At 34.1% G+C, this 12,413-nt stretch overlaps 1 protein-coding gene across 6 annotated transcripts; it reads left to right on the top strand.

Moving 5' to 3' along the window:
- Positions 1 to 5,608: 5,608 nt before the first annotated feature.
- LOC131024680 (hydroxyproline O-galactosyltransferase HPGT1-like) lies at positions 5,609 to 10,716 on the top strand. Of its 6 annotated transcripts, none has more exons than XM_057954197.1 (13): positions 5,620 to 5,726; positions 5,847 to 6,056; positions 6,155 to 6,218; positions 6,935 to 6,984; positions 7,107 to 7,297; positions 7,606 to 7,669; positions 7,750 to 7,822; positions 8,397 to 8,520; positions 9,260 to 9,347; positions 9,446 to 9,496; positions 9,857 to 9,928; positions 10,009 to 10,121; positions 10,428 to 10,716. In XM_057954197.1, the coding sequence occupies exons 2-13, from the start codon at positions 5,965 to 5,967 to the stop codon at positions 10,448 to 10,450; spliced, it is 1,005 nt and encodes a 334-aa protein (XP_057810180.1). In that variant the 5' UTR covers positions 5,620 to 5,726; positions 5,847 to 5,964; the 3' UTR covers positions 10,451 to 10,716. The 6 variants fall into 6 exon arrangements, with proteins under 6 accessions (XP_057810176.1, XP_057810180.1, XP_057810182.1 ...); XM_057954199.1 differs by having other exon boundaries at positions 5,625 to 5,730; XM_057954198.1 differs by having other exon boundaries at positions 5,662 to 5,726; positions 5,866 to 6,056.
- Positions 10,717 to 12,413: the final 1,697 nt, after the last annotated feature.

Here is a 12,413-nt window from a genome sequence, read left to right on the forward strand (position 1 = left end):
TCATACTTGCAAACATACGCCAAGAGACCGGAGCCCCTTGACAAACATAATCATAGTTTGAGTCGATGGCTTAAGTCCCATGACCAAACACATACATAGATCAATGGCTTAGGTCCCATGATCAACTTATCAACATAGATCAATGGCTTAGGTCCCATGATCGCACATAACAACATAGTCATAAGATGCACGTAAACAAGTAATCAAACGCGATAATAAAACATATATAACCATATGAATAAGTAGGGGTGTGCATTCGGTTATATGGTTCGGTTTTTGCTAAAACCAAACCAAACCATATTTTAATTCGGTTTGAAAAAAATTAAACCGAACCGAACCGAATTAACCGAATAAACCGAATTGAATTAACCGAAATTTTTATAGTTAAAACCGAACCAAACCGAAAAACCGAATTAATCCAAAAAAACCCAAAAAAAACCGAAATTTGAAAAAAAAAATAAAAAATTCCGAAAAAAAAAACAAAAAACTATTAAATTAAAAAATATTTGAAGTTAGATATTATAAAATTATAATTAAAATATTATATATATATATATTATATTATATATATAAAAAACCGAATTAATAAAAAAATTTGAAATTTTGAAAAAAAAAATCAAAAATTCCGAAAAAAACAAAAAAAAACTATTAAATTAAAAAAATATTTGAAGTTAAATATCATAAAATTATAATTAAAATATTATATATATTATATTATATATATATATATATATATTATAAATATAATTCGGTTTTTCGGTTTTGTTCGATTTTAAAAAATCCGAAACGAACCGAAAAACCGAAATTTTATGAAAAAATAAACCGAATCGAACCGAAAAAACCGAACCATATTTTAAAATTTTGGTTTGGATCGGTTCGGTTATTCGGTTTCAGAAATTTTTGCTCACCCCTATGAATAAGCGTAAAATCCCTCACCTTAAACGTGTTTTTGAAAAATTTGACGTAAACGACGTATCCTAAATATTCCCGAAAAAAAAAACTCCTCTATGCGAACCAAAAAATAAAAAGAAAAGAAAAAGTAAATGTGATCCCGTAAATCTACGTCTGTACCATATATATATATATACTAATCTTTGAGAAGTTTAAATAAGCATGACCCTTACTTTGAGTAAATATCTTACTAGGATAAACAAAACAAATTAAAAGATAAAGCTTAAAAGTTTTAATGTGTATAGGAAACATAATTAAAAATATCGCAAACTTTTGCTATTGGAAAATCACTATCCCATAAAAAAAAGAAGTGTTAATATATCAAAGTACCCACTTTCTTATAACAAAAATAAATTTTACCCACTCAAAATAAAACTTAAAATTTTACCCACTTTTTGCGTGAAAAGACTAAAATACCCCTCCTTAAATATTTGCAATTTAACAAAAAAAATCCTCACTTCTACTCTTTCTCTCACTCTCTGCTCTCGTCTCTCTCGCTCTACTCTTTGTCTCACTCTCTCACTCTATTCTCTCTCTCTCTCTGGATTTCTCTTTTCCAAGCGGCGCCGCCTCGGCCGCGTCCAGTTGCTCTTCCGAACTCCGGTGAACGGCCGACGCCTTCGTCCATGACGCCGCCGTCGGATCTCAGGCGGCGCTGATTTCTCTCTCTCTCTCTCTCTCTCTCTCTCTCGCCCGACTCCCTCAGATCTGGAAATCGACGCCGATCCCACGCGGCGCCGCCTCCTTCCACGGCGACGGCGGAGACGCCGCCACCCTCCCTCTACTCACGACACCCCTACTGCCCCTATTTCTCTTCGATTTCCGGCGAAAACGGCTCTCTGCCGCCACCGGTCTCCAGATATCGGCCTCCCTCTCTCCGATGGCAGCAGCCGTCGCACATCCACCACCACCGCCTCTGTGAAACTCCCCTCTTCCTTGCAGACGGACAGTGGCGCCGAGCCACCGCCTCCGCCTTACCTCTCGCCCAAATTCTAAATTTGGGCTCCCGATTGGGGCTTAGGGTTAGGGAAGGATTGGGATTTTGGCGGTGGGATTGAATTGATGATAGACGATTTGTTCTGATCTCGTCGTCGTCGTCGTTGTTCGCTGATGGAGATGAATTATCCGAAGGATCGATTGTTCATCAATTATGCCTGCGATTGTTCTAAATTATCCCTCTCTCTCTCTCTCTCTCTCATAGGCGGTTTCTGGTTATTGAGAGGAAGCTCCGCAACAATAGCTGATAATCGACGAAGTGTCTCGAGCCATGAGACGTTTCAGATCCGAGCTTTTCTGCCTTGGCTTTTTTCGCGAAGCTGATTTTAATCGAAAAAAATATAAGTAACACAGAAATTGATGAAAATCACGCAATTTTGTACAAATGTTCTTGAATTCACAACCAAGTTTATGAATTCACAACTGAATTATCGGCGTTGGTTGTGAATTCACAATTGAAATAGTGAATTATCGGCGTGGGTTGTGAATTCACAATTGAAATAGTGTTGGTTGTGAATTCAAGTTTTATCGGTTGTGAATTTTCAACTTGAAATAGTGTGGGTTGTGAATTCACGCGAATTCACAACTAACACTATTTATAGTTGTGAATTCAAACTTTAAAACTTGAATTCACAACCAATATTTGTTATTCAGTTGTGAATTCGAGTTTTAAAGCTTGAATTCACAACCAAAATTTATTTTGGTTGTGAATTCACTGGTTGTGAATTCGTGGGTATTTGTAAAAATTTTATATGCAAGGGTAAAATGGTCAATGTGGGTATTTTTTTAAGTTTTTATATTAGTGGGTAAAATTTATTTTTACTATATAAAAGTGGCTATTTTCAAAATCCACTCAAAAAAGAATTTGCTAAAAGGAAAGCAACTAATTAGATTACATCTCTAATTTTAAATATTAAAAAGATAGGAGTAATATATATATCTACACATATTTCATTATTATTACTAAAATTATTACTAGTATTACTAAAATCATTATATTATTACTAAAATTATAAATAACGAAATTGACCATATAAAAAAAATATATAATACTAATAATTTGGCTTATATATATTAATCAAAATATTTGGGGTGTTACAACCTATCCCACAAAAAAAATAATTTCGTCCTCGAAATTTCTAGTCATGCTTCGTTCGTGTCATCTAAACACATTCACAATTCCAATATTTCTAATGGATCTAAACGTAGTAGTACTAGAACATAAAAGCATCATAAAGAACAAAGTGAACAATTAAAACACCTACCTTGGAGTCGATGTAGCGAATGAGTTTCGAATGACTAGGCTTACTTATTAACCTTTTAAAAGTCATTTTTTTTAAAACACGAGTCTACAGGAACATAGACCCGCTCTGATACCACTATGTAACACTCAAATTTTCATAAACTTTTCAATTTAAAAAAAAAACTTTGAAGAACTAATAGTTAAAATAAAATTTCTTGACTATCAAAATTTAAACTAATTTAAAATCAACTTGCCAAAACTAAAGTAGTAACATGAAATAAAAACGTTAAATTGAAAAGTAACAAGTTCAATTTAAATTTCCATAGAAATACTAAATCTCTAGTAATTCTCGACTTCCATGGCCACCTCGACTCCAAAACTACAAAACTGAAAAGATAAGGGGTGAGCATATTGAACAATATACTCAGTGAGGAACATAACAAAAATCCATATATGTCACATATATAACCAAATCACGTTATCATACTTGCAAATATACGCCAAGAGATCGGAGCCACTGTGACGCCCGAGGACGAAGTGCGGAGTGATCGCCGGTGCAAAAGAGGCACGGACAAGGAGCGGCTCCGATTAAGACTTCCAAGCGGAGGGGCGCAGGGATGAACCGGAACACACCGAAACGAGAGGGATTCCGAGAATATGCAGGTATGTGACTGCATATTCGAGGAGAGCTTAAATGATTTGATAGGTGTTACTCATATCAACAAGATGCATCTTCTTTTCTGGTGCCCACATGGAAGAAACTCCAAGGTTAAACGTGTTTGGCTTGGAGCAATTTCAAGATGGGTGATCCCCTGGGAAGATTCTCAGGGGGCGTGCGAGTGAGAACAAAATACGCTAGAAAAGACTCGTGTTGGTTTGTGGGGACAACCGTCAAGTCTGGAGCCGGGTTGTTACATAGTGGTATCAGAACTTAACCTCTTTCAATACGGTGTGGTTCGAGAACGAACCAAGCTGAAGCTGGTGGGCCTGTGACGCCCGGGGACGAAGTGCGGAGTGATCGCCGGTGCAAAAGAGGCACAGATAAGGAGCGGCTCCGATTAAAACTTCCAAGCGGAGAGGCGCAGGGTTGAACCGGAACACACCCGAACGAGAGGGATTCCGAAAATATGTAGATATGAGACTGCATATTCGAGGAGAGCTTAAATGATTTGATAAGTGCTACTCATATCAACAAAATGCATCTTCTTTTCTAGTGCCCACATGGAAGAAACTCTAAGGTTAAGCTTCTTTTCTGGTGCCCACATGGAAGAAACTCTAAGGGCATGTTTGTTTGGCACGGATTCTGTCCTGGGAAAGTAATCTGATTCCAAAATATTAAATTCCCGTGTTTGGTTAAATTTTTGTCAGATAGAGAAAATAATCAGAATCCTGAAAACAAGGAAAGTAGTACAAACTTTCCAGGATTCTTATTCCTAGCTTTTCATCGGTATTCTTTTTCCTCATTCTTAGGATTCTTACTTACATATATATCCAATATTATTTTCTTATAAAATGAAAATGAAAATTATTATTATTATTATTATTATTATTATTATTATTATTATTATTATTATTATTATTATTATTATTATTATTATTATTATTATTATTATTATTATTATTATTATTATTTTAAGAAATTCATATTTAATTTTTAGAATTATGAATCATACTTATTATTATTATTATTATTATTATTATTATTATTATTATTATTATTATTATTATTATTAATTAATTATTAATTAATTATTCATGAATTATTTTAAGAAATCATAATTTAATTCTTAGAATTATGAATCATACTAAGAATTAAATTATGATTTCTTAAAATAATTCATGAATTAATTAATTAATTAATTAATTAATTAATAATAATAATAATAATAATAATAATAATAATAATAATAATAATATTATTATTATTATTATTATTATTATCTAAGAAAAAAAATGAATTTAATTTTAGAATTATAAATCATTTAGTTAATCTTAATAATGTACTTTGTTGTTACTATAAAATTAAGGGTAAATATCACTTTAAACCCCGAACTATTTTCACACTATCAATTATATTCTGAATTATTGAAAATATTTTTTTAAACCTCGAAAATTATATTCTGAATTATTGAAAATTAAGGGTAAATATCACTTTAATTCTTACATATATTAATTAAATATATTTATTTAATGATACAATCCAGAATCCTAACAATTAGTTTTGATATTTCCAAACACTGGATAATGAATCTATTAGGATTCATTTTCAATGGAATCATTTTCCTGGGAATAACAATCTCAATTCAGATTACTTTCCTGACAAACAAACATGCCCTAAGGTTAAGCGTGCTTGACTTGGAACAATTTCAAGATGGGTTAACAACAACAACAACAACAATATAGTAGACGAAGGGCAATCGAGTCAATTCATAACAACAACAATAACAAAAAAAGAAGGCAGAAACAAAAGAGAAGAAAAAGAAGACCCACCATTCATTTGGCTAAGGAGTTCATTCTCCAGCAGATTGATGGCGTAGTGCGTAATATTCACAGTATTTGAATTTCAGTAGATTCCATCGACTCATAATTAATTTATTACCGCGCTCATAAACAAATCAATATTTTCTTTTTCTGCTCTTCTTTGTCTCTGCTCTAGATTTGGTGTTTGTTGATAGGTCTCTCAATCACCACTACAAATCCACCAAACATAAAGAAAAAATATTTCCCACGAAACAAGATTTGATTTTGTCCGGGAAACGAAGGCGTATTTGGAGATGGGTAGCCGGGGATCGAATTTCGGGAACCGGATGTCGTTCTTGATGCTTTCCATGTTCGCTACCATGGCTTGGTTTTACGTTGCCGGCAGGTATTCATTTTCCATCAGATCAACTTCTCTTGAATCTGTTGTTTCTCTTCTTTCTCTCTCTCTCTCTCTCAATAATATTGATGGATATATTTATGTAGATTGTGGCAGGATGCGGAGAGTAGAGTGTATTTAGTTAAAGAGCTGGATAAGAGAACTGGCCAGGTGAATTTCACATTCTATATATAAATATATATCTCAAATTTGCCTACTTTTTCTGGTTCAGATGGAAGAAGAAAATGGAAATGTCGGTTTATTTGTGTATGAACTCTTACTGAATTAAGATTATCTTTTTTGGGCTAAGCTTTTCCCTTTTTTTTTTTTATTGTTGGGGGGGGGGGGGGGGGGGGGGGGGGCTTTGTGGGAGGGAGAGTAAGCAAATATTTCACCTGTTAGCCTTTGATTTAGTGGTTTAAAGTAATGTGTTCTTCGGATGGATATAGCTTCATTTGTAATAGGCAAATCATTTGTGGAACTCTTGTGATAAGATATGAGCTCTTAGAAGTCTTGTATATTGCTACATTTGTTGCTCAATATTGAGCTTTATAGGTTGAATAATTGATTACTTCAGGTGGGGGACATTATTGTCTCGTGGGTGATAATAGATATTGACCATCAGTTGGGTGAATGTATGCGATCGAGATGAAAGTCACTACTTGCTTCCGCAGTGATGTTTGTTGACACATTTCCATAGTATATGTTTTTGCAATATTGCATCATAGAAACACTCAATTGTGGCAATTCAACACATGGAGCTCATGACTGATTTGAGAATCTATTCTTTCTTCTTAACTCTGCAACAACTTGCATTAACATCATTTTTCAATTTCATGAAACGCCAGACTGACTGGGTGATGGCATCTTTGTGTGTTTGATGTCAGGGAAAGTCTTCAATTTCTGTAGATGACACGATGAAGATCATTACTTGCAGGTATTTTTATATTGAATAGCCACTGCATTTTCGACTAGAACCATGCCCCAATGTGTTCAGTTTGGTGCTACATTGTTCAGTTGAATTTATTAGGCCCCCACAGATGATATATTGTTTGCCAGGGAATATCAGAAGAAATTAGCTGCTCTTAATGTGGATCTGGAAAAAGCTAGGCAGGAAGGTTTTGTGTCTAAGCATATCCCAGAAAATAGTATAACCACAAAGAAGAAACTTTTGGCGGTTGTAGGGATAATTACAATGTTTGGACGCAAGAACAACAGAGAAGCAATTCGCAAGGCCTGGATGCCTACTGGTACACCTTTGTTACATGTATTTTTGTCTATCTTCTCTGGCACCACAAGTGGATATGAGCTATTTAAACACATCCATGCCTATAAAATGTATTTCTCTTATTACTACATAATGATATGATGTTCAAATTTGTCTTCACTAAGAATCACTTGCCACTGAATTCTGAACAATCATATTTACAGTTGTAGCAACTCCAATTTTGAAGTGTAATTTATTTTCACTATTTTAGTGCACCCTTAGTTTTGCTTTCCACTTGTTGAAGGTATCTGCTTCTTGAATATTGCATATTCCTGAATTTATTCAATGTAGGTACTGCTCTCAAGAAACTGGAGGCAGATAAAGGCATTGTCATCCGATTTGTGATAGGGAGAAGGTCTTTGTACTGCTGATACGAAACTGATAGAAGAGTACCGTAGAGCACTGTGTTTTGACTGTTTTTACACATCAATGCAGTGTGAATCAAGGTGACAGTTCAGACAGGGAGATCGACAGTGAAAATAGGGAGGCTAATGACATCATGATTCTTGTATGTCTGAGTTTTACTGATCTAATCTTAATTGGTTTCATGTCCTTACACACAAAAGAGATCCAGCTAATGTTCTAATTGCTATGTTGTAAAAATATTTATTGAGAATGTGGACTTCAATGAGTGAAATGGCTTTGTAATTCAGACAAATAACTCAGTCCCACTTGTCCACTGCAAGAATGCACGAAGGTCGAGATCCTTAATCAATGACATGCGGGCATCTTTTATTCTTGATAAAATGTCCTCTTAAATCAAATATGGCATTTAGCCTTCACCTAGTTTTCCCTTCTTCGATTCATGACTTTATCCTTGATTTCCCAATCACTCTAATTTAACTGCAAGACTGCTTTTCTTGGTTGTTTTTAAGCTTGTATGATAATAAAAAAAGATTGAATAGGTCTTTAAATGTCTTTTCCTGTTTACTTTCCATCAGAAACATGTACATACCTTTTCTCACAATGATGACGTGTCTAGCTATCTTGCTCATCATGTTCTCTCTTGGCCCTAAAACATCAGTTTTTATGTTTTTCAAGTTATATAAATTTGTTGAACTTTTTAATGTTGTCCTTGTCAGGAAAATCATGTCGAGACACCTGAAGAGCGAGCAAAGAAGACAAAACTGTTCCTGATTCATGCTGTAGAGCACTGGGATTCTGAGTTCTATGTTAAGATTAATGACGATGTGTACGTTAATATTGGTATGGGTTCCTTCATCTACTAAATGTGAAGAGCTTTGTTAGTTCTTCCTAACACCCTACTTAAGGTGCCACAAATTTATCTATAACTCTATTAAATATTCTGATTTCTAAATGAACTTTTTATTTCGGGTTTAGAGTTCAATCAGCATGTTAATTATTTCATTAGTACAAAGTTTCTCTTGGTAACATCTCAAGTTTTTTCACGACTTCAAAATTGCTACACTAACTGTTACTAAAAAATTCGTAACCAGATATATCCCTGAATATTCCAATAAACTGAAAGCAGGTTTTCTTTGGAGGTTGCACTTAATTTTTTTGGCTTTGTTAGATTGTGTAATTGACTACCAACAGTGTCCTGGACTTTGTTTCACTAATACATTGAATTCAAAAGACATGATGCTTTTCATGTCATTAGCTGGCAAAAACCAATTGTTTGTCTTGTTTGGAGCTTCATGCTCTGTCAAACAATTTTTCTTAAAAATGCTCTGCAAACCTAATAAAACCGCATTACTTTTTGTACGTGGAGAGTTCTGAAAATGTTCAGGCTAATAAGAGCAGATCACTTTGTTGAGTAGAAAACATCCGGATATTCTTGATTAGCTCTAGGCTCAACCAAATATCACTTGAAAATCTTATAAGTAGCTCAAGATACAATGAGGCCCTTCTAAGCTTGCTTCATGTTTTGTACTATCTATCTTTTTGTCATTTTCCCCCTTACTCTGGACATCTTATTGCACAGATGCTCTTGGATCTGTGCTTGCAAGTCATTTGGACAAGGCTCGCGTTTATATTGGATGTATGAAGTCAGGAGAAGTGTTTTCTCAGCCGTGAGTTAACTGGACACCTTGGACAAGTCATTTCTTTGGGATTGAATGTTGGAACTATCTTTAATATTTTGTTGCTTATAAATTTTTCTGATATGCAGGAAACAAAAATGGTATGAACCTGACTGGTGGAAATTTGGGGATGGGAAATCGTAAGTATAGATGCTCTTTTCAACTTTTTACCCCGTCTTACTTTTTTCATTACTTTGAGAAACCATGTTCCTTGGCATACAAGCTATGATGCAGTTGACATCAACTAATTATACCTATTTTACTTGTTCTAAACTCCAAGTGAGTTCCATCTTAATTTGATGTCTTCTAATGAGAATAAAACTTTGGAAATGTATGAAATGATTCTAATTATAGTATAGAATGTCTCTATTCTCATTCATTGCTTACAATCTAATCTCCCTAGAATACGAGAACCTCACTTTTTTTTATCCTTTCGTTGCTTATGGAGTTGATACTGCCTGTCCAATTTGACTGCAATATTAACTATTTCCTATAAATAGGTACTTTCGACATGCTTCAGGTGAAGTGTTTGCTATATCACAACCACTAGCTCAGTTTGTTTCAGTTAACAGGTACTCGTTTTTGGTCATTTCCTACAAAGTCATTTGCCATGACTTAGTGAAATTACTATATTATTTTGTGTTTTTTGCAGATTGGTCCTCCGTACTTATGCCCACGATGATGTCAGCGTCGGATCATGGTTTATTGGGCTTGATGTGAAACATGTAGATGAAGGGAAGTTTTGTTGCTCATCCTGGGCTTCAGGTTCTCATTATTCCTTTCGAACATCCGTTTGAAATAAGTTAATATAACTTAATGACTTCATCATATTCCATTTCTCCATCCTCTAAGATAACATGCTTCCTTTTAGTATGATTATCCTAATTGGCATTATATAGCATTCCCAGCACTAGTCATTTTCATAATCTTTAGACATTGAAAGTTTATCGCAACGTAGCATCTAAATACTAGAGAGCACCAAGACGATGACCAAAAAATTTACGAGTTGCTACTCCGATCCATATTTTGTATGTAAAAGGAAGAGCTAATGGTTAATGGTGTGGTTTGCAGGAGCCATTTGTGCATCGGCGTGATTTTGTGTGGTGAGAATGATAGTTGAAGACTAGTAGAGGTAGCTTTTGTTGTTCAGATTCACTTGTTTAATAGCAAAGCAATGATGTTGAGTTTAGATTTTGTAGAGATATACAGAGATATACACGTATTCTTCGACAAGTATCAACTTTTCCTACCATTTTTTGGGAAATAGTCTAATTTGTAGCGTTGGCATTCTGCAAAAATTAGAATTATTTGTAATATATATACATAACTGGAAATATATATTAGAATTATTTGTAATATATATACATAACTGGAAATATATTTTCTTGAATTAGGAAAAATACTCCCTTTTTTTAATGAGAACATAATGTAAGTTAATGTATGAATCTAGATTCTTTTAATCAGATTTATTAAATCAATTTTATTTTATTTTTAAAAAGAAGAAGAAATAGGTAAGGTTTGGTAAGGTTTCTCCTATGATGCTATCAATCAAAGTTAAAGCAAGTAAGAACTAAGAACTCACAAATGAAGGGAATATATTTTCTGGTAATGAAGAAAAGAATACATAAATAATTAGGACGAAATTTTGATACAGAAAATAAAAATAAAAAATTAAACAGTGGAAGCTACTCTATTGGACGAAATTTTGATACAGAAAATAAAAAATAAAAATAAAAAAGCAGTAAGAACTAAGAACTCACAAATGAAGGGAATATATTTTCTGGTAATGCAGAAAAGAATACATAAAATATATTATCTGGTAATGCAGAAAAGAATACATAAATATACATAAATAATTAGGTCGAAATTTTGATACAGAAAATAAAAAATTATACTACAATGGAAGCTACTCTCTATTTCAGAGGTTTCGATTCTGAGACCTGTGGGTTATGGGCACACCACGCTTCCGCTGCGCCACTCTGATTTATTGATAATTATCGCGTTGGATAAATTATTGTAGTATAACTAAATGAATTTAAATACAAATTATGTTCTCTTTCGAAACACGTGAAATATTTTTTTTTGTTCATTTTCTTAAAATGTATACATCATGTAGATTATATAGTGTATTAAAAATTTCTCCAACAAGTTATTAATCATTTCGCGATCGATTGTGATCGAGTGTGGAACCGATTGATTATATTCCAACAGATAGTAGTAAGATTTATTTGTTCAAATTTTGCTTATATGTAAGAAATTGGCTTGTCCATTGTCGCTAAGAAATTTAAGGTGTTATATTCTGTTAGGTCCGGAGGGTCTTGAATAGGTGTATGGGGGAATACACCTATAGACTATTTTTACTCAAAAACAGTGGGATCTCAAGATAGAGATCAAAACGAAACTTTACACGCAAACTTAGACGCCTGTTAACTGAAAGGAGTTTTGACCAAACAGGGTTGACGACTGATATTGAAATACTCTTCAGTAAAGAGTTATCAGTTAAGTTTCTGGAACTTAACTGATGCACGTTAAGGCTTTAGTCGAGTTTGCTAAAACAGAGATGTTACAAGTCTTCCTGACTATCAGAGGATAGATCAGTCAGACTGATAACATACGCAGCGGAAATAACTTTGTTTCGTAATAGCCTTTGTTGAGCACATTGTTAGTCTTAGGTTTCTCTTTGCTATCAAATGTGATTAAGCTTCTCTTATCATTGTTGTGAATGAAACACCTAGAACCGAAAGCATGAAAATATGAGATTGAAGGCTTCCTGTTCTTCCATAGCTCGTATGGAGTTTTCCCATGTCTTTGAGTGAGGAAGGAGCGATTTTGCGTGTAGCATGCGTTGTTGACTGCTTCGGCCCAAAACTTCAAAGGGAGTTTTGATCGACTAGCATCGTCCTTGCTGCTTCCTTCAAAGACCTATTTCTTCTTTCTGCTACTCCGTTTTGCTGAGGAGTCCTTGCTGCAGAAGTTTGATGATTGATTCCTTGTTCCTCACAATACTCACGAATGACAGTATTGAGGAATTCAGTCTCACGATCTGATCTGATGCTG

Source organism: Salvia miltiorrhiza, chromosome 5, assembly GCF_028751815.1.
Source record: "Salvia miltiorrhiza cultivar Shanhuang (shh) chromosome 5, IMPLAD_Smil_shh, whole genome shotgun sequence".
Classification (NCBI taxonomy): Eukaryota; Viridiplantae; Streptophyta; class Magnoliopsida; order Lamiales; family Lamiaceae; genus Salvia; species Salvia miltiorrhiza.